The following is a 27,476-nucleotide window of genomic DNA, read 5'->3' on the forward strand; positions in this document are numbered from 1 at the left end:
AGCTCCCTGTTCAGAAAGGTCTGATGAGGTGAGGGAAACTGTGGTGGGGATGGGATGTGATGAAGAGGAGAAGGAAAGCAGGAAAAAAAAGTGAAGATGGCATTATTTGTGTAAAAAGAGAGTGCACAAGATCATTAGTTTATTCAGCCATCTAGTTTTCCCTCAGCGCCTTCTCTGTGCCTGTCTCAAGGGGGGGCACTGAAGCAGGTGGTTTCATGGGGAGAAAGGTGATGAATGACTACTTACAGAAGTGCATAGGGGAAGGACAGGAGCAATGGAAATACACGTGTCTCATGCAGAGCATGGGTGAGGAGAAAAGCTTCCAGCTTTATGGTCTAAAGTGTGTGTTCTTCAGACCTCTCAGGAAAAGGGCATGGCTGCTAATGCCGCCCCTACTCTCCAGACTTTCCTCGTTGCAGCACACTCCTCTATCCTTAACGTGCTACTTGTTTGCAGTATTGGCCCTCTTTGGGTCTTCCAAATAGGGAATCATACATGTCTGGGGTCAAAGGTCTTAGAATTTTTTTCTGAGTGAGTAGGAAAAAAATTTAATCTCAATTCTGATAAAACAATTTAAGCCAAGACACATAATTTAATAAAAGGTGTCCTAGATATTAGTGAATTTCCTAATATTTCAGTGAAATCTAAAAATAATTTTAAAATATCTATAAAATGTGAATCGATCTATAAAGTTTGATCCTGTGGATCTGCCTCTTTTTTTTAAAACTGCATTAATTTACAAATATACCCACAAAGTGACACCCACCAAAAGATCAAAGGAGCATATACAGATGATGCTTTCTACCCTTTCCAACGGCATATTTTTAAAAGTCTTATCAGTGGATGTTTAAAACCAAAGTGGTGCACTATTTCAAAATGTCATTGTTTGCACTCTAACTAAATTGTAGAAAATGGCAAATCTGAATATGGCATTATTCTCTTAGTCATAAAAAATCATTGAATTTCATTGAAAAGTATTTAATGTCAAATATATAAAACCATGTTATTCTCATAATAATCCTTATGAAAAAAGTGTGGGAAGCCAAGTTATTCCCATTTTATAGATCAGGTAGCTGATGCAAAAAGACATTTAAATGACATGTTAGTATTTGATTATTAATTTCACAAGTAAGGGGCATCACTATATATGCCAGCACTGTTCTGTATCCAAAACAAAGATTCTTACTTTAGTGGCGCTTACATTCGCACCGAGGCAAGAAAGACATTAACTATATTAAATAAAATGATATAATAGAAAATGCCATGGGAAAGAAAACAGAGCTGAGAGGGGATGGTTTGCAGTCTTAAGTAAAGTGTCACTGAGGCAATGACATTTGAGCAGAGAATGGAAGGAAGTGTGGGAGAGTGCCTGTGGATGTCTAGGGGAGAATATGTAAGTTTGAAGAAGTCCCCAGAACAGAATCAGAGTCTCCCAAGGGTGGGCAGCATGTTCCACAGTGAAATGGATTTAAGGCTTCCTATAGAATTTCTGTGAGGTAATAGCATATAGTTGGGAAAGAGTTAGTTGTTTGTTTTTAGAAGTCCCTGACTTCTTAAAAACATTGCATTTAACAAACATTTATTGCATTTCAGCTATTCTTTTATTTACTCCTACAGTCAACAAATATTTTGTGAGTTCCTAATGTGTGTCAGGTACATTAGTAAACAGAACAGGCAATCCCAGCCCACAAGGGACATAGGCTGAGATGGAAGACACAGCCAACGTCCTCCAGAAGCTTACCATCCAGAACTTAAGACACGATACCACTAACTTACACAACAGGATTATCTAATTGAATATGCATTAAATGTGCAACCATAGTTAATGAGAGCAAAAGAGCTACATCTCATAAAATAATTACAATAACAGTATTTACATAAAATTTTCATTTGGGATTTAAAATCTTTACAGAAAATGTTTCAATAATCTTTATAACACCCATGTGTTACATGTATAGTATTGGAAGAAGCGCCCAGACTATTTAAGGTAGCGCATTATTCCATGTAATTATCTTGAGAGGTTTTTTTTAATAATACTTTATTTTTAACCTGTTTTTAAACCTCAAATTCCTATACCACATTTTAATACTGTATTTACCTTATTAACTTATGAAGGCATTTCATTAAATGAATATTTGTTATAGCTTCTAAATTGAAAAAGTTTAAAATTGGAATACAGATACTTTATAACATATTTCAAACCAACTCCTTTATGTGCCTTTGAAAGGCTGTGTCCCTGAATGAACCACATCAATACAGGCTACATATCATGACCTTTTAAGCAGAAGAAAAATCAAATCTCATTCACAGGTTTTATGTAGGTGACACCATTTTTGTGTACAGTGAATTCAAATTTTATGACTTCAGCTGACTTACTGCAACCTCAGTGAAGGGTCAATAGTGATAGAACAACCTAAATCCAGTTAGACATCATAGATTAAAGCCAGTGCCAAAATCATGCTATGAAGACAGTAAATGACTTATAGGTATGAAAATGTATGGTAGTCTTGGTGGTTTCATATATGTACTTTTTCTCCACTGATGCAGCAAGTACTGTAATCTTTATAGGGATGAACTAGAAAAGTTTTTTAAATTAATAAAAAAATAACAAAAGGCCATCTTTCCTTCTACAGACAGTTGTTAAGTTCACATTAGGTGCTATTCAATGCTGAACCAAATGATAAGAAAATGAAGGTGAATAAACATTAGCATGTTTTCCCATTGAGTGGAGTAAGGGAAGACAATGGTATAAATAAACATACATCTGTGATATTGTGTGATAGAAACTGAAATAGAGGTAGATGCATTACACTCAAATACCTAGTAAAAACAGTAATTCTGTCTCTGAGATCATTGAGGGCAGTGTGGTAGAAGTTAGCTCTGTGTTAGAACTTGAAGAATGAATAGGAGATATACTGTCAGAGGAGTAGGGTGGGCTATAAGAGGAAGGAACAGCACAGGGAAAAGAATGGAAGCCAAGAAAAGTCTGGTGGCCAGTATATATAGTGTATTCAGTTTGGTGTGTCAAGATAAGGGGCAGCAAGCTGATTTGGGACCAAATTATAAAGAGCCAACACTACCCTGTTTTCATTCCTTAACATGTTTAGGTGGTTAGGAAACAGCGATCATCTCATTGGGTCCTTCTCACTTGATCTTCCCTTTGACTTCATGATTTCCTAGGCAGTTCAGTCTGCCTATCTAGCTTAGATGGTACTTATGGAGTCACAGTGAAATAATACATTGAGCAAGAACACAGAAATAAGGTTGGTCTCTGAAAATAAAAGTAATAAAAATGGACACACATTGAATGAAATGCATCATGTATAAAAATAAACCCACATAGTTTTCTATACATGTGTGTTTAAGGAGCAAAGAGAAATGAGTCAGAGAAAAAATATTATAGGTAGAGAGTTTAAGATTTATATTTACTCTTGTTAGCTGTACAGTCCTGAGTACTTAACCTCTTTAAATAAGTTTTTTTCTTTCCTATCTGTAAATTGGGGCTGATAATTTCCACTTTATCATGATTAGAGATAATACACGTGAAATGCTTAACATAGTGCTTGACACATGCAAGTACAGAGCAAGTGCTAGTTCTTGTTGTTCTTGTTAAACTTAATAAAAGTGGTATCAGTTAGCTTTGGCTACATAACAAAACACCCCAAACTTAGTTGATTGAAGCAACTATGAATTTAGTTCACAATTCTGCATGCATGTTAGTGATTTGGGCTGAGCTAAGCTGTGTGGTTCTTCTGGTCTCAGCTGGTCTTACTCCGTCTATAGTCAACTTCCAAGTGGGCTATGTGCTGGCTGGTCCCAAGTGGCCTCAGCTGGATGGTTCATCCCTGTTTTATGTGGTCTCTGATCCTTCAGCAGGCTGTACTAGCTTGATCACATGGCTAGGCAGGATTTCAAGAGAGTAACAGAAGAGGATAAGACCTCTTCAAGCTGTGGTTTGACACTGGCACAGCATCACTTCTGTGATATTCTATGGATTAAAACAAGTCATAAAGCCCACATTCAAAAAGCAGGTAAATAAATCCCCCACTTTATCAGAGTAGCTGCACAGTTACTTTGCAAGGGGGTATGGATACAGGGAGGGGAACACTTTCTTTCAAATAGACTACCACAAGAGGGTTGAGGACACAAAATCAGCTAGAATCTCTAATGTAAACTGAAAGGATAGGAAATCAATATGGTATAGTCTTGATGTAGTCAAGAGGAACTTGGAGTCAACAGACCTGAGCTTAATCCCTGCCTGTGCTATTGATTTACTTTATGCTGGTAAAGTAAATTATCTGTGCTCATTATTCTCAATACAAGGTTTTCTAAGTTCAAAATTATTATGTGGAATAAATGAGATAATGTATGTGAAAATGTGTATTAAGTGTAAATCTATAAACAAATATAATGGATTCTTATTCATTGATATAAAGTATACTTTATAAAATGTGAGAGGTTCTTGAACTTCTTACCTTGCACCACCTACCTGTCCTTCTCATTCTTTCTGTAGAATGTAGAAATTTACTTACATTTAGATATTGTAAATGTAATGCAATACATTATTTAACTGCTTGGATTACTTGCAGTGTGTGTTACTTGCAGTTTCTTTTCTCAGCTACCTATTTCATTATTCCTTTGAGGCAAACATTTTTGAATCCTAATTAAATATAAGGTACAATACTAGATTCTAGAGATATAGAGATGAAAAACTGGGCCCTATCCCCAAAAACTTCGGTCATCTTTTGAAAGACATACAAACCACAATTTAGTACAATAAGTAAATGTTATGATAAAGACATGCAAAGGGTGCTATGGGATCTCAGAAGACACAGGAGAGGAAGGGTGAACAGGTAAGCCTTCCTGGGAAAGGTAATGGGCAAAAGAGGAGCAGGAATTTACTAGACAAAATAATCTAAAATTCAAGGCAAAATGCTCAGCGGATTAGAAACCATTGTTTTAACCCCTTGCCTGAATAAATCTGGTTTCAACCTATGCATCCAGCTCCATGCCCTCAAAGTGTAGCCATTCATTTCCCCCAAAGCTAAATTGAACTGCTTGATATTCCTTAAGCAGAGCATATTCCTTAAACACAGCACCCTGTGCCTTTGTTTCTGTTGCTTACTACAACTGGAGTACTCTTGGCCTTTTCATTTCTAATCAGTTTCCAATAAATACCCATGGATGATTTCATAGTCGAATAAGAGTTCCTTTACTCTGAGGACTTCCCTGATTCACACAGATACAGATAATCACTCTTTCCTTTCTGCTCTCACTGTATTCTGGTTCATACACTATAATTATTTTTGTATCAATTTACATATGTCTCCTTTATTATACCATATGAGCACAGGGACCATTCCTTATTCATTCAGACAAAAGGAGTAGACATATGGTCAAGGGAATGCAGAATACATGTTACATTCAGGAAGCAAAGTAGGGCTTCCCTGGTGGCGCAGTGGTTGAGAGTCCGCCTGCCGATGCAGGGAACACGGGTTCGTGCCCCTGTCCAAGAAGACCCCACACGCCGCGGAGCGGCTGGGCCCGTGAGCCATGGCCGCTGAGCCTGCGCGTCCGGAGCCTGTGCTCCGCAACGGGAGAGGCCACAACAGTGAGAGACCCGCGTACTGCAAAAAAAAAAAAAAGGAAGCAAAGTAATTCAGTGAGGTTGGAGCAAATGTCCCATTGTGGTCTTGTATAGCATGAATTTGGATTTGAAGCAGAAGTGTGATATGATCAGGTTTGTCTCTTAGACGGATCTGGCAGATGACATAGGCTGATATCAGAGATGGGGAGGCTGATATCAGAGATGGGGAGACTAATAAGGAAGTTACTTCAGTAATCCAGGGGAGCAGTGGTGAAGGTCTTAACTAAGACAGTCATGATGAAGAGTCAGGAGCACCTAGAAGAGATATTTGATGAGTAAACTAGAGCAATACTTCTCAGACTATTCTGCATGTTAGAACTATCTGGAGATCCTGACAAAACACTGATGACTGGGCCTAACTACATACAGATCTTGGGGTTATGTTTTTAACTCTCTAGGTGATTTCAGTGCTCAGCCAAGTCTGAGAACCAGTGGACTAGAGAGTACTTAGTAAGTAATTGGATGTAGGCAATGAGGGAGAAATGAAGAAAGACAATCTCCTCCTAGTTTTCTAACTTGGGACAAAAGGGTAGAGTATAAACAAATTCAATGTGGGGAAAATGCAAATTCAGGGTGGAGAAATTTAAGTTTGATTTGGGGCAAGTTGAACATAGGTGCTCAAAGATAGTTGAATATGCTGTTCTTGCACTCAAGAGAAAGACACAGGTTGGAGGTGTTTACTTTGTGAATTTTCTGCATATAGGTATTCTCTGAATTCATTGTGAACATGATGTCTACGTTAAAAGAGGACCATGAGTAGAACCTGGGGACATCAACGTGGAAAGGTGGCTAAAGGCAGGAGAGCCTGAGAAGGAATAGCAAAAATAGGAAAAATAGGGGTAGGAGGAGGTATCTCCAAAGCTCACACAGAGGAGGGTCTCAGGAAGTGGAGGTGGTTAACCGTCTCAGTGCTGGAAAGAGTTCCAGTATAGATTTGGGCTGAAAAGTATCTAATAATTTTGCCAAGGTTACTGGTGACCTAGGGTAGATCAGTTGCTAAATACAGTGGGAACGGAAACTACATACAAACCTAGTAAGAAGTGATGAAAAGGAGAGGAAAAAAGCAGTTACTGTAGTTCCTGAATAGTCTACAGTGGTTTTTTATTTCTTGTTCTAGTGGAAAACATCTCTGATTTTCTATGGACACCATGTGCATATTTTATAACTTTGAACATGACTTTTCTGTATTAGGAATAGTTGTGTAAGCAAAGTAGGTGTGGGTCCCAAAATAAGCAAAGAAAATGATAAATTTTAAAATAATATAGAAGACAGCTTTAAGAGTACTATTCTCATTTGCAGCCATTAAACTAGCAGTAACCATATAAAATTTGAAGAGCTTATGAGTTTTACTTTTAATGTTCTACTCTCAATGTGTACATTTCAGGAAAATTGTACCAATCTCACTTTAGTATATTTGTACAGTGGTATAAAGAACATTTACAATTTGAATGTTGTACAATTAGTTAATATTTAGTAAACATATTTTCTTAGTTTTAAATGTCTTTGAAAATCACATGTCCCATGCTATTTTTCCTCCTCAATATAATATAATCCCAGTAGTGTTAGCAATGATTTTGTTAAATTGTTTGACAAAACCTAACTTGGCCACTTGCAATTTACAATTGTTCACCTTTGTCACTTTGCAGTTTTTCCGTACTAAAAAATTTAGGTTGTCTTGAAGCTGAATTGTTGACTGAATTTCCAATATAGTTCACAGTATGATTACAGAATACCAAATCAGTGTTTCCAACCTGTGTTCTAGGCATAGACTGTAAGTATTTGGGAATTTGACAAGACGGCCTGCTTGTAACTACTTGGAAATTTTATGTTGCTCTTCACCTTAATTTCTGATGTGCAGACTTTACTGTCATTCAGATTGAAAAGATAAATACTTAATAAAATCATTTTATTTATTCCATAAGGAAATGAATTATAAAAGAAATAATTTGACTATGAATCGTGATTCTTTAATTTAAAAGTTTGGAAGGATGACAGTTGAAGCCATTTAACACTACTTTTCCTTGTTGCAGAGTAAGTGTCCTGTCGTTTTTAACCTTTGAAGTATTTTTCAGGGAGAAACAACACCCAAAATTTTATTCATAAATTATTATAGATTCATCATCACCTCTTGCCTTTTCAACAGCTTCTTCCTCTTTTCCACATCATTTCCATCGGCATAAAAACATACTCAAATATAGTCCATTTAAAAATATATATATCTCACTAGACCTCCCACAGCCCTTCATCTGCTGCCTCATTGCTCTTTGAGCTAGCCCACAAAAACTGTTACAGAGCTTTGTGTATCAATTCTCTCACTCCTTCATATTCTGTTCATTCCATCTACTCCAGTCTGACTTCTGTCTTCCCTGTTTCACCGCCACCCTTCTTGTAAAGCTTACCAGTGGCATCTGTACTGCCAAATCCTGTGAACACTTCTCTGTTTTCTTACACCAGCTGTCAGAAGCATTCATCCCCGTTGATTGCTCCTTACTTTTTGGAACACTTCCCTCTCTTAGCATTTTCATGTGGCTCTGGGTTAATCTTCATCTCTTTCATTTTCTCTATTTTATTCTATTCTGTTTAGAAGTCACTAAGCTAGGTAGATTTAAATACCATTATATGTTGAAGTCTCTACAGTGTTCACTTTCATCCCTAACCTCTTCAGTGAATTCTAGACTCATGTGTCCAGTGGCACACTTGATGTTATCACTAATGGGATGCTTGCTAGTCATTTTATATGTAATATATTAAAAATTGAACCTCTTAACAGTCCCCCACTTGTTACTGCACTACGCTTTGTTCCATCTTGGTGAAGTGTCTATGCTCCACTCAGTGGCTCAAGCCAGTAATCTAGGGATCATCCTTAATTTTTTCTCTCCTCTCACCTCCTGAGTCTAACCATTGATCTGCCTTGTTGGTCTTAGCTCAGAGTTCCACTTCTTGGTATCTCCATGAATATTATGCAAGCCACATTATTTCAACTCAACTGGACTCTTTGCTTTTACCCTACAGCCCCTCATTCCGTTCCCTGTAAAGTAGCCAGAAGCATCTTTTGAAAATGTAAATCGGATCATTTTATCACCCTCCTTTAAACCTTTCAGTGGTCTCCCATTGTACCTACAATAAATCCAAACTCCCACAGGTTTCCGCTCCCAGAGATATGGCTACTGCCTGCTTCTCTCGTCTCCTCTTACACTCTTCTTGCCCTGTCATGGAATACCATCTACAAAGGGCTTCTCTTTTTAAGTATATCAGGCTCACTCCTACTTCAGAGTCTTTGCACATGCCGTTTCCGCTACCTGGAATGCCACTTTTCACTCAGGTCCCAATCCATTCTTCTGTGTGAGGTGCCTTCTTATCTTTTATTTCTCAACTCAGAGAGCCCTTTACTGACCATCAACTAATGAGGCTCTGTGCACCCCTGTGATTCTCCATCTTGCTCTCCTCTATTTTTCCTTAATCTTGACCTGGAAATAGTCCTAATAATGTATTTTTTAAATGACTTTTTCCCTCCCTAAACATGTAAGCTGCAGGAAGGTAGGGACTTTTCCTCTTTTGCTCATCACTTTTGAGTTACAGTTACTGGCGCATAGAAGGTCTCAAAAGATACTGGTTAAATGTTGATAAACAAAGACTCTGAATCAATATCTTAAACTCCTCTGCATGTCATCCAGTGCCTACCACAGCAGATGCTCAGCTTCCATATTAATTGATTAACTGACATTGTTTGAATCTCTCACTAGACTGTGTATCAAAAAATGTAGGATATAGTTATGTATAGACTCATCCAATAATGTTTTAAAATTTAGCCATGAAAAACAGAGCACTTAGAAATGGCATAAATTAAATGAAAGATAGGGAAATGTTCCTTGGTATTAAAAATGTTTCATTGGGTATTCATTTCTAGTAACATTTCATGATGTTTCACAATGTAAAATACACATCAATTCTTTTTTTTTCCATAGGAAAAAAGTAACCTGTCTTCCTTTGTTTGATTACAAACTAAGCACAGCAAAACACTGAAGGGCTTTCTAATCATCAAAGAAAGATTAAATTCTGTCCAGTGTTCTTTTAGTGTTAATGTCTTTTAGCCTGACTTTTCGAAAAATCGTAATATCTCTTAATAAAAAATAAAATGATTTGGAGTCATCATATTCCTCTGAAATAGAATGTTACCATATAATTTCACAAACTATCCCTTGGTTTTAGATAAAGATTTTTAGACTTCTTAGATAATTTAGCATTTAAAAATAGTGTATAAAGTTATTTTTCCCTTAAATTTACTTGACAGAAAAAAAATGCTTAGGAAGTTATTTTAAAAGTGACAATTCTAGTTTTGCATGTAGTAATTGCCAAGACTGTCAGTGATAGAAAATAGAATATAACTTGGGTTTTCTTAAGCCCAAAGTGGTATTTATTGGTTCACTTGTACAGGCATATTAGTGGTACACCTGACTTAGAAGTGGCAGAAACATCTCTCCATCTTGCATCTCTACCTTCCTCTGTCTCTGCTTTGTTTTTACCTAGTGCAGCTAGCCTTGGGTAGGAGTGGGGGGGTTGGGTTGGTTAGGTAAGCAGTCAGTGATTACCAGCTACTCTGAACATCCTTCATTCCAGTTCAGGGACCAAAGAGGAAAAAAGCCTTTAACTCCCCAGCTCCATTGAAGGACTTTAATGAGACCAGAGTAGTCTCATTAAATATCCTGTTGGGGATATTTTCCCAGCTTTTTGGGCAAGAAGATAAAGTCTGTTTTTAGATGATGAGGGAAGAACAGGGTAGTGCTCGGCTGCTCAGAGCATACAAATATAACTTGTATCTGTTCAACGTAATGTATCTCTCCCACCTGTGGTCACCCTTCCCCAATGACAGTGTGCCCCAAATCATATCTAGTCACTGCGTTCCTAGGCATTTGATGGTACCAGTGTTCTCAAAGTTCAGGAAAATTCTCTGGGTGATACTTATTTCTCTCCATCGAGCTCAAGTGTAGCTCCTGTGATCCCCAGGCCTTATAAGGCAAGTGACGATTTTAACCAATCCAGGCACAATCAATATATATTTGAAGCAGAAACAGCTTTATCAAAATAAAACTCGGCATTTAGGGCTTCCCTGGTGGTGCAGTGGTTGAGAGTCTGCCTGCTAATGCAGGGGACACGGGTCTGAGCCCTGGTCTGGGAGGATCCCACATGCCGCGGAGCAACTAGGCCCGTGAGCCATGGCCGCTGAGCCTGCGTGTCTGGAGCCTGTGCTCCGCAACAAGAGAGGCCGCGACCGTGAGAGGCCGGCGCACCGCGATGAAGAGTGGACCCCGCTTGCCACAACTAGAGAAAGCCCTCGCACAGAAATGAAGACGCAACATAGCAAAAATAAATAAATAAATAAATAAACTCCTACCCCCAACATCTTCTTTAAGAAAAAAAAAAAAAAAAAAACACAAAATACTCGCCACTTAGTAAAGAGGAACCATCTTAGTCACTAGTTGAGAGCATCTATCATATCCAGTTGTCAGTGCTAGTAAACCTTCCTTCCCTGGAAGTGGCTTTCTTTCTTTCTTTTTTTTTTTTTTTTTTTTTGCGCGGTACGCGGGCCTCTCACTGCTGTGGCTTCTCCCGTTGCGGAGCACAAGCTCCGGACGCGCAGGCTCAGCGGCCACAGCTCATGGGCCCAGCCGCTCCGCGGCATGTGAGATTTTCCTGGATCGGGGCACGAACCCGTGTCCTGTGCATCGGCAGGCGGACTCTCAGCCACTGCGCCACCAGGGAAGCCCCTGATTCTTTTTTCTTAATTGCTCCTTCTAGTTCACGAGTTCTATGTATTTTGACATCTGACCCTTTTTTCTATTGCCAAGACCAGCCCTCGCAACTGCCCTGCTCACTCTTCACTCTGAGTGAGTATAATAATTATTTGCCAACAATTTTCACCAATTGTTTATTTTTTTTCCCTTCTCTAACTCATGGTGTTCATTTCTGCTTAATTTTAAAAGGATGAGCTGCAAAAGCAACTCTCTGTTCCCAAACCTTTAGTGCCCTCGTACATTTATTCACTCAGTTTTACGATGTGCCAAACATCATGCTGGTTATTGTAGATAAAATGATGCATGATGCAGAGCAGTCCAGGCACCCATGGAGATTACAGTCTATCAGGAGAGAAAAAATTGACCCAATCTTAAGGACAGACTTGTTCAGTATTTCGAACTCTGGTATTCAGAACTCTCTCCAACATATTTTCTGTCTTTCTCTTAATATTAAAAGCATTCATCTGACTTGTACAGCACATCTTTGTTTTGTTTTGTTTTTTAGACATACATTAAAAACCTGTATGTGGTGAGAGCCCAGTGGCTTTTAATGGACTCTTCCACTGGACTCTGTGACTTTAGGCTTGGCACAAACTCTTTGTGTCACAATCTCATAGTCTTTAAATGGTAATAATAAAAAGAATTACTGACATATATTGAATATTTACATTAGGCCAGCAAAACCTAGTGGTTAAAAGCACAGACTGTCAGTCAGATTTCTGGGCCTGAGTCCTGGCTGTGACCTTTACATATCAGTGCCTCAGCATCTTCACCTGTAAAATGGGGAGAGTAATGTTGAGAATGATTAAGTAAGTTAATAAAGTAAAATCCATTAAAACATTACCTAGCACATCATTAGAGCCATAAAATCTTAGCAATTCAATGATCACTTTTCTAAGTAGGAAGGTACTATTATCCATATTTAACCAGTGAGAAAACTAAATACTCTTGCCCAGGGCCACACAGTTAGTGGTAGAGTCTGAGCTCTGATCTAGACATTCTGGCTTCAGAGCAGATACTAGTAAATACTACTCTATGTAGCCTCCATTATAAGGTTACTGTAAGACTATACTTAAATAATCAACACTTAACAAACTTTAAAACTATAATTCACTCTGAATATGATATGTAAGGTGTTATTATCCATACTATAATAAGATATGATTGAAGAAGACACTAATTTACTTCCTTTCCATACCTTGAAACCTTTTAGCTATACCAGTAATTATATTAATAAATATTTCTGTGTCATTGTATAATTTAAACAACGCTTTCACATACACAAATCCATGTAATTCCAACTATCGCTCTTTGAGGTTGGCAAGGTCAGTATTATTTTCTCCATTTTAAAAATGTGAATGCTGAGGATCAGAAAAGTTAAGTAACTTGCTCAAGTATTCAAAGAGAGTAAATGAGAAAGTCTCTAACGTAAGTCTGAAGCCCCAGATCTCATCCTTTGCTTCACTATAACGCCCTGCTGTTTTTTTAATGATTTCTTTCAACAGATGGAAAACTAATTTTTATAATATAGTTTATCATTATAAACATATATATATATATATATCATATACCCTTGTGTACAAAGGCATAACTATTTGATCTAATATTCTTTCCTTTCTCTTTTTAAAGATTGTGATTGCTAGCATTATGTGCAGTTACAACAAAAATGACTGGATGGAACTCTCCAGAAAGGCTGAGGTAATGATTTCTTTCTAGTATATTTATTTTATTTCTTCTCTTCTATTTTTATTAGTTTTAAATAAAGAGCTGTCATGAAAAATAACCCAGGAGAAGTAGAATTGAATGGAAAATAGTAACTTAAAACATTTCTATTATAATTTGTTTACCCTATGTTTTCATTAAAATGATGGAAATGTAAATTTAAAAGGAATCTATTCTATAAAAGTGGTCCCTTGGATTTCACACACTGCCTAAAAATCCTTTATTCTTTGAATCCATATGCTCTTTATTTGCATATTAAGCAAACTGTATATTATGATGGATGCCATGATAAAATTTAATTCTACCTTTGAGAGTCTAACTTGATCTTACCTTGCCTTTAGGCAAACTAGTTTGACAGCGAGAAAAGAAATTTTGAATATAAAACTCTTGAATATTTAAAATATAAAAGGTTCATTTAATACTATTCTAGTTTGAATACAGACATGCATAAAATGGTAGGACAGAATGCTCCTGAGTGGAACACCAGTCAGCAGGTTTTCTATAATATAAATTGAAGCTTGCACAAATGCAAACAACTAACCATGTGCCTCAAATTTGTATTTCAAGTGGAAAAATACATACCTAAAATTGTATACTTATGTCCATCGTGTTGTCATGAAAAATACTGTAGACAGCTTGAGCTGGGGTTTCTTGAAAACCTCTCAGAAATACAGAAGACTAAATCTAACAATACTTATGAACTAAGGACTCTACATTATAAAATATTATAAAGCTTTCTATAGTGTTCAAAAATATTGATTGTATATTTTATTTGGATATCTTAAACCTGCGAGGACAAAAATTATTTCTGGGACTTGGGGGGGGTGAAATTAACATGATCAGTAATTGGCTTTATGATCTTTGTAGCTGGGTCCATTTCATACATGTATTTGCCTAATTGACCATGAAATCTTCCACAGAGCCCATGTTTGGCATGAGTTTTGCCAATTTAAAGCTTGACTATGATGAATGGCTTTATCACGCTACTAGCTTCTCTGCCTTCTGTAGAATAAAATACTTAAAGAATTTTCTTCAATAATGAGCATTAATTTTTAAATAAGCAAATTTTACTTTTAAAAAGTCAAAAGCCTTTATACATGTAACCAACTTAAAGATATTTTTCATATTTCTCACATTCTATACCTATTTCTTAAATTATAGTTTAAAACTACAATTTGATATCATATTCTAGGTTCTTATAGCAATCGATCAATCAATAAAAGTAAAAGGGGAAGTAAGGAGGAAAAAAAAAGGAAAACATTAAAAAAAAAAAAGAAAAAGATATGCCTTCCATTCAGTCAAAACAGTGTGTGGGATCTCTCCACAGGAAAGCAATATACATATCAAGAAGTTCAATCCATAGATGGTGTCAATTAAAAAAAACCACTTCCCTCTAAGATTAAGATATGGACCAACTCAGGGTATAGCACATGAAGGAACTATCCCCAGGTCTTCACATCCCCCTGGAGGGCAGCGATAGGCAGCATGATTCCATCACAGCTTATATGGGGGACACCCAGTAAAGCTTTGTAGAGTCAGTATTTGGTTTTGTTTCTATGAACACATACTTCAAAACAGATTAAAACAGATTTTCTTACAATGGAAGAGCCCACATTAAAACAAATCAACAAAAACAAAGAGTGTTCAAGCCAAAGTTACTATACCACTTAGAATGTACATTTCTTTCGGGGTGGTGATAATGAGGGGTAAGAAATCTGAGATAACACAGCAGCTGTTGTAGCGAGCCACTGCTTTTAAGTTCGGCAAATCACTTAATGTGGTGATGGGTATACTTTAAATTCATGAATTTCCTCTCCTTAGAGTAGATTAATTCTTGAATTACGCAGTAGGGAATTGAGGAAATCTGCTCTTTACTGTTATATCTGAAAACAGAAATGCACATGTGTAACAGCAGAGCAGATCCAGTTGTATAAGAACATGAAAAAATAGAGACAGAAACTCTGTATCAGAATGAAAATTTGCACAAGAAGGGATCATTATTAGTTGTTTCACCAGAGGATACCATTTTATTTCACTATTTTGAATAAACATTTAAGACCACGTGGGTGGTTAAAAAAAAAAAAAACCTAGTACATTCTTAAAATATAGTAAATTCTACTAAATGCTGTTTTTAAAAGTTAATGCACATACAGTATATCTTTTTTGTCACATGCATATTCTTGGAAATAGAACCATGTTGAACCAAACCTTCCTTTTCACTCTAACCCTAGAATACCCACACTTTTAATGTCTTCTTTTATGCATTCCTCAACCTGGTTTTCATTTGTCTTGTCTTATGAACACCATAAAACAGAAGCAGCCTCTGGAAAAGTTTTTACAGCTTGGTGTCAAATCAGTAGCATGGTTAGGCTCTGCTCAATTGTTTTTGGCTCAGTTATCTGATCACACACTATCCTACTTTTCTGGGACATTGATAACCTATTCCAATTCCATGCAAGGAAGATCCATGAAGCACCTACTATGTGCAGAGTCCCTGGCCAGCCAAAACAAAGGTGAATACGGTAGAGCCTCAGCTGTGTAGATATGTTCACAGTTTAAATGTGTATACCAAATTGAACCATACACAATAGTAGGTCTTGAATAGATCTTGAACTCATTTGAATAGATTTTTGAATCCATTTCTTTCTTAATGCGTGTTAACTTAGAAAACAGAACCTGAGTCAAAATTAATGTGAAGATGCTTCATTGAAGGATTCAATTCCAGAGCAGTAAGAGTGAGGGCGGGGAAAGGCAATAGGAGGAAGGGAAAGCAGAGAGAGCATGATGCATTCCAGAGCTGGCTGCCACTTCCCAAGGAGATGGAGCCAATCGCTTAGTCGTGTGGGACCGGGAGGGCTGTATGGAATTGTCCTGCCTCGCAGCAGTTTACAGGAGAAGAAGGGGGAGGGAGCTATCTACCGGTTCCTTCCTGTCTCCTGTCTCTCATTGGTAAAATTTTACACTACAACACTTTACTTTCTTCTGCACTTTTGTGTTATGTGTCCTGCCCCCTTTAGGTAGCTGCTAGGGAAGTCAAATCCCACAGCATATTGAGGGCACTGGCCCTCCTGGAGGTCCCACTTTGACAGGTACAGTGGAGGCTGTGACAGAGCCCCGCTCTCATCCTGAGGGAGCTGTGAGAGCTGGCAATGATGGGAGATGTAGGACAGCACTTTTTAAGCTAGTGGTAAAAGCTTGAGTGGCAATGAGGGCCATCAGATTTGAGGAGACATATAAATTAGGTGTGGCTCAATAAACAATGCTACCATCCTAATCTAAGTTTATCTCAGGATGCCCCACTAATCTCTCCCTCAATCAATCCACAGTCTTCCCACTACCTTTCTTAAGATGCAAAACTCCTGACTTGACCTACATGGTATGGTACCTTGACACTTCCCCAGTGTCACCTTGGGTATGTTCTTTACATTCCAGTCCCCGATGGCCTTCTTTCACTCCTCCAATACATTTACACCTCAGAGCCTTTGCTGTTCCCCTGGCCTGGAATATTCCCTCTTCCTCCACTCTGCGCTCCCTAACCAGTAGGTTAACCCCCTGTCCTACTCCTTCTAAGATCCTGTCCTCAAAAACTGGTTTACCATAAAGCTAATGAAGGTTAAGTTTCAGAGCTCTGACTTGTACAAGCTACTTCCAAGTGCCTGTACTAATTTTCTCTTTGTCATTTTAAAATTATTTTTCATTTTTAAAGAAGTTTCCCCAAATCGTACAAACTTCAGGCTCCGCCAAATCTGGGTCTACCTTTGCTTGTACCTTTTTTCTGCAGAATTTAATAAAATGGTGATAAACAGTGGTGTCATCAGCCCTGTAGCCTATCTTCCTTATGACAAAGCAAACTCTGGCAGGGGGGTAGAGACCCCCATCTGGTTCACTGTTTAATTCCCATTTCCAAACATATAGCTTTGCCAGCCAGCGGATAGTCCTCAGATATTTGTTCAGTGAAGCAAAATAGAGGCACAGAGCTGGCATACTGGCATGTGACGAACAAAAGGGAAGCAATTATACAATAAATGGGAAGAGTGCACTTTATTGGGCACCAATGAACTTGAGGTGATTAAGATCCAAAGTTGAAGATTTTAAGTCAGGGACTTGATGAGGGATTGCCAAGGGTCTGGCTGTAACTGGTAGGATGAGGCAAGGAAGGCCCAGCTGAGAGGTGTAGATGTCAAACCAGTAGTGTGTCAAACCACACTACTCCTAGCAGAGAGTCCAAGTAAACCACTTTGAAGCCAGGTTCTTGTCATTTTTGACCTGGGTCTGGGCTAGCAGTATTTCATAAAATTAAATAGATGTTGAAGTTAGGAAATCTCAAATAGACTGAGGTAAAAAGCAGAGAGGCACATTACAGAAATATGTAGGACCCGTTGGATATAAGTCCCTGAACACTAACAGTAAGCAGGACAGAATGGAATCAGGGAAGATAGACACCTAGTTGGAGACAAGAGATAGTCACAGACTTTGTGCCCAGTGGGTCCCAAGCCAGTTCAGTGTTTACCTGTGCCACGTCCACTTCAAAGTGGTTTAAGATCCCAGAAAACTTGTGTCCCCAGTTTTGGATAGTTGAGACTAGTTGGCACTGTTGCTACATAGAAAGTTGGCAGTGGACCTCGTGTATTCTCTTAACAGAAGAAATTAAGAGAGAATCCAAAAAGTGTAGCTTCGTGCCTCTCCACCCTGCTTGGGCTCTGTTGTCCTTTGCCTGTTCCCCTGATCCATGGAAGATTTCCCTTCCCACTAGGACTCTGATGCACGACACCAAGCCACCCTCCACATGTCTGTCCTTCTCACTGTGCTTGGGCTCTGATATCCCACACTGGACCCTCATGGCTCTTCCTTAGATCTTCCTAGTCACCTACCTTGCTCTACCCCAACCAATGACTTTATAACTACATTGATCGGGAAGGAAGGGAGAGGTAAGGAAAGGAGAAGGGAAAGAGCTGTGTACCCGATTTTGCTGTATATATTGTACAAGGGTTTGTGGTTTTGCTTCCCTAGTTTCTCTGAGAGTTTTTATAAAATGATTCATAAAATTTTAGTAATCACACTACTACCACTACTCTGAGGATTCCTTAGAATAGTTTTCTTTTTTCCCCCTGAAGTATGGATAGCTACTCTAAATTTTTTTCAGATCAAAGCTGAGGAAGGGCAAGTTGGAGATTCTAATTGGATGGATGGATGGATGGGCTGAGAGACAGGTAGATAGATAGCAATTGTTTACACTCACGTAGTATTTAATGTAGTCCAGGCACTTTTCTAAGTCATTCACTTTGATTAAATTTATTTATACCTTAGAAAAGCAACCTTACGAGTTACTTTCATTGTTTTCCACCTTTTAGAAGTGAGGAAACTGAGGCCAAAAGTTGTTAAATAATATGCCCAAACTCACACAGCTAGGATGTGGTAAAAGTGGGATTCAAACCCATGAACTCTGGCTCCATAGTCCACACTATTAACATATCATTCTACTTCATGCCGATAGATGGGTGATAGATAATATATGAAATTAGAAACAGCAAATTTTCTGTCACTGCCTTCACTAGATTACGTTATTGTATAATCATTTAGGTGAGGCAGAATAAACTCTGGGCTAAGTGACTAAACTAAAAAGCTTGTGACTAACAAGAGTAAGAATGCATGCCCAGTTTCAGTTAATTTAACATTTCATGCGAATTCAGCAATTAAGGCTTTTTGAATGCATATAGTTGCTTGGAAATAGAATTAACTACCTTTTAAGGTGGTGTACCCTATGACAGAAATATTCAAGCAGAGGCCAATTGAATATTCCCCATCTCTTGGTGTTACCTTGAGCAGGATTATCTGTTTTTGAAGCCTAGATGCTCATTTCAAAGGTCTTTCCAGGTGTGTTTGGTGAGTCAGTGTTTGTATACGTGTATAACACTGGGGACATTTTTAACAATTAGACACTGAACAGACTTTAAATTGGATAAGTGGTTTTACAAGATTTTAATATTTATTTAAAGTTTAGAAGCTTTAAGGATGTCGAGTTGTCATGTTTTGTTAACACACTGAAACAACTCCAGCCATGGAATAAGTGATTTCTAATCAGTTATGATAGTGACTAAGAATACAGGCTCTGGACTCAGAATGCTTGGGTTCAAGACCCTGCTCTCATTTACAAGCTATAGAACAAAAAGTGAGTCACTTGAACTCTTTGTATTTTGGTTTTATCACTTGCAAAATGGGGATAATGGTATATCCCATTACAAAGAGCCTAGTAAAATGTCTGACGTATTGTAAGTACTCAGTAAATGTTAGCTATTATTGTCTACTATGATAGCTAATTGTAAACTTGCACTTACAATTTAGGAAATGTGTATAATGTAAATATGTATACGAATGGTACCTAAAACTTATTCCAAAATGTTGTTGAATTGATCTACTATTAATTGCTGCAATTCAACTAGTAGTCTAAAAGAAATAAAGAAGTCTAAAAGAAGTATTTGAAATAACTAAGAAATAATAAGAAAAGCGCAGTATTGTATATAATTACAACGTACTATGTTTTAATTAAGCTGGAATTTCCCACATGACATGGTTTTGAGATAAGTCATATTATCTCCGGTTTACACTAAAATAGATGGAAACAAAGAAAGTTAACTGACTTGCCCAAATTCCTTAGCAGCTCTAGAATTAGAGTTCAAGAGTTTAGCAGTTTGTGCTTTGTCCAAGCTTACCACCAAACCAGCAGGAAAAAATGTAGCATGATTCATGGTAATTTTCAGATAACATGAAGCATTTTAAAATTGAATTAAAGAAGCAAAAACCATAATAAAACCATGTTAGAAAATAGGCTGAATGAGCAAATGAATTTTCACAAATGTACAGAAGAAAAAGCAGACTCACTAATGAATAAAGGTGGGTAAGATGTCAACCAAGAAAGAACTAACTAGAATTTTTAAGTTTGTTGAGGTCCTATTTAAAATTCATGAAACAGGAAAAAATAGGCTAAAATCTTGATTGATTAGGAAGAAAAGAGAGACTTGAAGAGACTCTGTTGGCCTAAAGAAAGGTTTGGTACACCTAGAAAATAATGAAGTTTTTTTTAAGTCTTTGTGTGATGCTATAGACATGTTATAATATTATGGGAACTGATTCAAGCTTCTGGTTTACCTTACTTAAAAGGAAATTGTGGCATTGGAAGAGTTCCAGAAGTTAGGTAAAAGAATTGTTTAGTTTATCCTCCATTCCTCAAATTAAAAAGCGTTCTATTTGTTCTTAGAGTTTTTACAGAAGACTTCTCAAAAGTTCTGTGTTTCTCCAATTACTATAAGAATGCTTAGCATGAAATATTTTTTTTCATTTTTAAGACCCATTTGTATACTAATGAATTAATGAGTTAAATAAGAAAGATTCTCATTTAATTATTAAAGTAAGACAAAATTATCTGTACTTCATGTTTCTTAGTATGGACTTTTAAGAAATACAATAAAACTGATTATCAGTTAAAAAACATGAGAGAAATAGGAGAGAGAGATTAAGAGGTACAGACTTCTAATTACAAAATAAATGGGTCATGGGTATGAAATGTACAGTATGATAAATATAGTCAGTAGTAGTGTAATATCTTTATATGGTGACAGATGGTGACTAGACTTACCATGGTGATCATTTTGTAATGTATAGAAATGTATAGAAATATTGAATCACTATGTTGTGCACTAGGAATTAACACAGTGTTGTAGGTCAATTATACTTCAAAAATAAACAAACAAACAAGCTCATAGAAAAAGAGATCAGATTTATGGTTATCAGAGTCAGGGTGTGTTGGGTGAAGGCAGTCAAAAGGCATAAACTTCTGGTTATAAGATATACAAGTATTAGGGATGTAGCGTACAACTTGACTAATATAATTATCACTGCTGTATGTCATATGTAAAGTTGTTAAGAGAGTAAACCCTAAGAGTTCTCATCACAAGGGCTGTTTTTTCTTTTTCTTTTATTTGGTATCTATATGAGATAATGGATGTTCTCTACACTTCTTGTGGTAATCATTTCATTATGCATGTGAGTCAAATCATTATGCTGCACACCTTAAACTTATTTAGTGCTATATGTCAGTTATATCTCAATGAAACTGGAAGAAAAAAATGAAAAGTATAAAGAGCAAAACCAAGAAGAAAAAGCAGCCTGATGCATGTGTTATATGTATGTTTTACTTTTTTATATACATAGAAAAAGTAGAAAATTACACATTAAATTGTTAACATTGATTACTTTAGAGGTAGGAAATTGAAGGAGAGAAGAGAAAGACTATTTATATTTTTCTATACTTTGGTTTAATTTGAACTGTTACCAAAATTTTATTTTACTTTTCAATTTATTTAAAGCAACATAGAACATAATGAATGGTGTTCCAGTTTGGGGAATTAACATGCTTGAATGCTCTGAAGCATATGAAAGCAGTATTAATGAGTAATAAAAGTTAATTGATAAAAGAGGAACATTTAAAATTTTACTCAAATTCATTCCAGCTAGCCTACTCCATTTTTCTTTGCACTGCTACCTCCAGTACCAGTTATCCAGAATTAGTAAGATTTGTTTCTATGAAAATAGAAGCTGTGTAGGGCAGAATCAATGTGCTGTCAAACAGACCTGAGTTAAAATCTCTGCTGTGACATTTGATAACCAGGTTTGTCATTTAATTCCCTTGAGCTTCAGTCTCCTCATCTGTAAAATTGGTACCCTAATAGTCCAAGGATTATGAGAGTCAGAGATAGCAAATATAACTCATATAGTGCAGTGAGTGTCATCTTATAAGCACTCAATAAACATTTGCTGTTGTTATTATTATCGCTGCCATACACACTCTCATTTGAGAGAGTCAGAATTTACCTCACAAGGTAGCCGTGGTGCAGAAAGCAGAGTAGTTGAGATTTGGCAAATGTGACCTATGTTGAGTTATCAATGGTGAAACCTATCAGTACACGAATAAAGCTTTGCCTTTACTTTCATTTTCCTTCCACATCTTAAAGGCTTCTGGAGCAGATGCCCTGGAGTTAAATTTATCGTGTCCACATGGCATGGGAGAAAGAGGAATGGGCCTGGCTTGCGGGCAGGTAAGGACCTCAACAGCTGCCATTATGTATGTCTGTGTGACACAACAGGCCCTGTACGGATGGTTACTATACCTTAGGCAGGAAGATGGGAGGATCAGATGAGTGGCTTGAGACTTCCAGGTCTGCATTGTTTAAATATTTAGTGCTTAAAAAGTGGAAAATGAGAGAAGTTGAAATTACAGCAACTGTTTAGGTTTATTGAGGAAAATATCACATTATGTGCTTGACAGGAGGTAATATTATAACAAATAGTTTTTAAAAGCGCTGAAGCAGAATTAGCTGATTTCAAATGCAATGTTCTTTATTCATTCCTGATGCTGATCCAGTTTCCCTGGAGCAATATACTGTACAAAATGCATTGTTCGTAGTGATTTTGTAGTAAATGGGGCACAGCACAAATTGCATTTTACATTTTTTAGCATATGATCATTATTCCCTAACTGTGTTTTGGGAGTTGCAAGAAGACTTTGATGCTATTTTTATTTTTGGATACAATAAATGGAAACTTCATGCTGAAGTACTTTCAAAAACCTAATGAATAAAATGTGGAAATATATGTTAATATGTAGAAAATATTGCATCTTTGTGTAACTAGATACAGTGTTATACGTTAAGGAACAATGTAAAAGCTTAATGCTAAAAAGGTGAGTATTTTGCATCTAATTTAGCTTTTAAGCCCAGAGGGAAATGATGTGAATTAAATAATACAAAATGTTGTAATTTATGACAAATTTCCTAGTCCTAGAAAGTTTAGTTTTATTTCCACATGTGACACAGGGCCTTGTACATAGTAGGTGCTCAATTCTTCAATTCTTTTTTTTTAAGTCATAGAATTATTTGAATTAAACTCAGAGGCCAGAGGCCCTTAACTTGGGCAGAAATTTCTGCTTATTCAAATGAACATAGGTTGCTCTTTTCATATTAGCATTCAGGGAGGATTTTAAAGTACCTTGTAAATATTTAATTAACATTCAGAATAGATTTGTGACTTAGGAAGAAACCATTCTTTTACGGCAGCAGGAAAGGATGGTCTAGTCAAATGTTGCTCAAGTACATTCTCTGTTCCACTCACAACAGATTATCCAGAAGTGTGGTAATAGAACGAGCCTCAGAATTACCTGTAGAGGAAAAATACCATTGTATTAAATCATAACTTTTATAAGTCATATGATTAGGCAACTGTCAGTGTGTCAAGATGTGTAACTTCTTTAAAATGAGGAAGGTTCCTAAAAGGACACCTGCAGCAGGGCCTGAGGGAGTCAAGTTTCTCTCTTTACCCCTTTCCCAGTGTCTGAAACTTAGAACCAAAATATCTTTTAGTTACATGGATTAAAACAGCTATGGAAAATTTAAATCTATTGACTAATTTTTAAAAGAAAGATGTATTTTAATATATATTCCTTGCCACAAATATGACAATTATTTTGAAAACGTTGCCCAGCTTTGAGTTTATTTTTTAGAGTAGACTTTTGCTCTGGGAACACCTCTAAACTTACCCAGCTGTTAAGTGTCTTAGGTGTATCCTCTCCAGAAAGTTATTTAGCCACACAGATTTTCTCGCAGCCTTTGGCTGAATGAAGATGCAAGTGCTAAAATTTTGCAGTCATGGAAAATTTGAACTCATGGAAAACATGTGTTCCAAAAACCATTATATCTTAGACTGAAGGAAACTTAGAACCATTTCCATTTCACTTGTTAGTTATACTCTCTAAAACTATAATCAATTCTTTCTATTAGCCAAGTTTAGAAATTTTCTTTTGAATTATATCCTCAAATTATATAATAGGAAAATAAAGCTAATTTAATCATTTTGCTCCAACATAATTTAAATGATTACTCTGCCTCGGGACACATGAATGTTCAATATTTTAAATAGCAGGAAGGAAGAATATTAGCGCATTGAAAAAAAAATTCTTTACTATAACTCTGAATTTTTAGAGTGGGCACAAAAACATCTGGGGCTTATTCATCTTTTCTTTCATTTCCTTTTTTCCTTTCTCTGTCTCCTGTTCCCACTGGCTCGTCTTCCCTCCCTAAGGTTCATAGTTTTAAACACTTGCCAGTTGGTGGGATGGGGAATTTGTACTCGGTGTAGGGGGACTGAGGAGCCATTCCAATTCATTTTTCCCATCACAGTGTGATCCTGAATCCCATCTGCTGAAAGCTCCCTTTGTGCCAAGCACAGACCTGTGTGTATCGCCAGAGCCTGATAAATGTTTGCTTCATGAATGAAACAAACTGACCTTAATTCCATGGCTAGAATATTTATCCATTGGAAACACTCTCTTGTACTGTCCACATTTCTGGTGTTTCTAGAAACAATAGTGATTTTAGCTCAAGATGAGGTAAGGTATCATAATACAGTACATTTTCCTCTCTAAACATCTGTTTTATTCTCCTTTGTCTCAAATATCTTCTTGCAAATATCAAATAAGTGAAAAGTACTGCCTTTGTACCTAAGTGCTTTTAAATTAGCTGTGTATATTTAAACATATACATATATAGTTAAACTCTTTATGTTTCCATAACTGACTAAAAATTGTGAAATATATGAATAGAAAAGGCTCTAACCTTTACAGCACAGAGACATCATATATATTTATGGAATTTATAGAAATAAATAATATCTCAAGCCGACCTTGGGAATTTGAATTGTATATTCCCTGCATGGTGAAACTTCATATAAAATCTTAAACACTTAGCATGACACTTTCTAAGTGTTTAAAGGCAGTCTCATTCTTTATTCTTTCCATCAACCATCTATGTCACCTTGATCAAGCCACTTACTCTCCTAAAGCATCAGTTTCCATTTCTATATCATGGAATTTGAACTAGATGATCTCTAAATCCCCTCCAGCTTTAATGTTCTTTAAATGCTAACATTATAGGCAGCAGGCTAACATGTAATTTTTTAATCTACCCATAAAGAGCATTGGTAAAACAAGAACAACTAAAGAAATAAATGCATATCATGTTGTTCTTTTTAAAAACATTAACATTTTCCCTGGCCTGCATAAAAGTCAACGTTTTACTTATTGCTCAAGTAAAGGTGAAAATGTGCTCTAGTTTGGGTTGTGTATACTCCAAAGAGTCAGAGGTATATTACAACATGAAAATTTTTTCTGTCTTCTACCTTCTGCTCCTAACAATCCTCTGAAGTAGGATGAGTTTTTATCCCATTGAACAAATTAAAAAATAAGAAACAGGGCTTCCCTGGTGGCGCAGTGGTTGAGAGTCCGCCTGCCGATGCAGGGGACACGGGTTCGTGCCCTGGTCTGGGAAGATCCACATGCCGCGGAGCTGCTGGGCCCGTGAGCCATGGCCGCTGAGCCTGCGCATCCGGAGCCTGTGCTCCGCAACGGGAGAGGCCACAGCAGTGAGAGGCCCGCGTACCGCAAAAAAAAATAAAATAAAAAAAAATAAGAAACAAAACACCTGAGCTTCCATGTTTCCCAGGTCACAAAGCTGGTCAGTGGCTCCTGGGGCCTGAGTTTAATTAGCATGTAAGCCTGAATATAGGGAAGGCACGGAGAACAGTTCCTAATAAATCAGTACTTGAATATTAGCATAAATATTATTATTATTAATTTAAAATTAAGTGCAGGACTAAGTAAGCTCTAAGTCACAAACAAAACTGAACCTACTATGGAGGTGTTCTGTCTCTTGGGAATAAGGAAGCTTCTCTGATGTCTTGACATTCAAATTTAAAGTTGTCTACATGCAATCTGTGTAAACCAGTTTCCTGTGGCAGCATATTACTTTATAAAGGTACTTGAACTACAATAAATTCTCTAAAGTCCAGATGAAATGGCACCTCTTTGAGGTCTTCTCCTTTTCTGAAATGCTAAGTGTTCATAGGGCATTAAGTGAATATCCCTCTTTTGTCCTTTTAGAATTATACTGAATATTTTTACTTCCACCCTGTAGAACTTCCTAACCTAGGTTCACACAGAAGCTGAATAGACCTTGAGTAGCTTTCTACTGTTGTGGTGGTTGTTTTGTTTTTGAAATTATTACCAACATTTTAAAAACAGGCGGCTGGACAAAAAAATTCGACTTCTTAGGTCTCTTGCAATAAGGCAGATATGGCCACACTTGGCCTGCACTGCCATGCAGCAATGAGGAACTAGAGCTTAATTAGGTTAATTAGCTTAATTAACAATGTATCTGGTACATGTAAACAGCAGCAAACATTTGACCAAGGATAAGTGCTCATTCGCAACATGGATTTGATCAGTATGTGCCTGTCCGGTTCAACCTTTAAGTATTGAAACCAAGCCTTCCCAGCATTTTTGCTAATCCTCTGGGTTCCTGACATTGAAGATTCTCTAGGCTGCCTTCTTCAGCCAACAGTGCCTTTAATTCTTAGACCCTCCATCAGTTACCAAAAGAAAAATTGTTGGTGGGGGCGGCGTGGGGTATGGGATAAGTTGCCTTGTCTTCCTACCTTCCTATTTTATCTTCCACATAGCAAAAAAGGAGAGCAAGAGGAAACATGCTCCACAGGACTTTAAAATACTGGTTACATAATCCCCATGATTTTTTGTCCTTGCCATCAGAAAGCATACATTTTTAAAGTCTTTTCTTGAGTTACTTTTCACACCAGCTGTTTCCTTCTTTGCCTTGAGTCAGTGATGTGGCACAGACTCTCAGAACTGAGAGGAACCTTGAAGATTTCCCAGTTCAGCCTCCTTATTTAGAGGACAGGAACTGGGGACTGGGAAGTGATCTAAATAACCTTAGCCTGAGGTAACCAACTAACAAGGCTCAGAGCCTGTGATGCCCTTGTCATTGATCCCCATCCGGTGTTCTGTCCAGTATTTTCTACTTTGTCATTTGGTTGTAACCAAATCTCTAGGCAACTGAATAAGTCAGTCAATTGCCCTGGAAACTTCTTACTTTGTACCTTTTTGAATACTATTATTCCCTCCGCCTGGAATTCGTATCTTTTCAACTGAAATTATTCAAATAAAAATCACCTGTCTAATTCTATTTCAAATGACATCTAATTCATTAATTGGGTATGTTTTATCAATCAAACAAATCTTCCATGAGAAAGGAAAAATAATATTTTATATACGAACAGGTTAAAGGTAGAAACTAGGTGCATACTCTCATTTCAGTCTATGGTGACCTAGAGATTGAATCACTGTCAATGAATTTGGATTTCTTTACCTGACAGTTCTAAGAGGCTACAGAGATGTTATTTATCTGGCCCTTAGA

General features: G+C 37.1%; 1 protein-coding gene across 2 annotated transcripts in view; it reads left to right on the top strand.

Moving 5' to 3' along the window:
• Window positions 1–27,476, top strand: part of DPYD (dihydropyrimidine dehydrogenase) — a 795,698-nt gene that overhangs the window by 499,781 nt on the left and 268,441 nt on the right. For both annotated transcript variants that reach the window (XM_004263062.3, XM_033437294.2), the window contains exons 15-16: window positions 13,069–13,137; window positions 22,170–22,253. In XM_004263062.3, the coding sequence (XP_004263110.1) occupies window positions 13,069–13,137; window positions 22,170–22,253 (153 nt within the window). The remainder of the gene's footprint in view (window positions 1–13,068; window positions 13,138–22,169; window positions 22,254–27,476) is intronic.

This window comes from Orcinus orca, chromosome 1, assembly GCF_937001465.1.
Source record: "Orcinus orca chromosome 1, mOrcOrc1.1, whole genome shotgun sequence".
NCBI classification, from domain to species: domain Eukaryota; kingdom Metazoa; phylum Chordata; class Mammalia; order Artiodactyla; family Delphinidae; genus Orcinus; species Orcinus orca.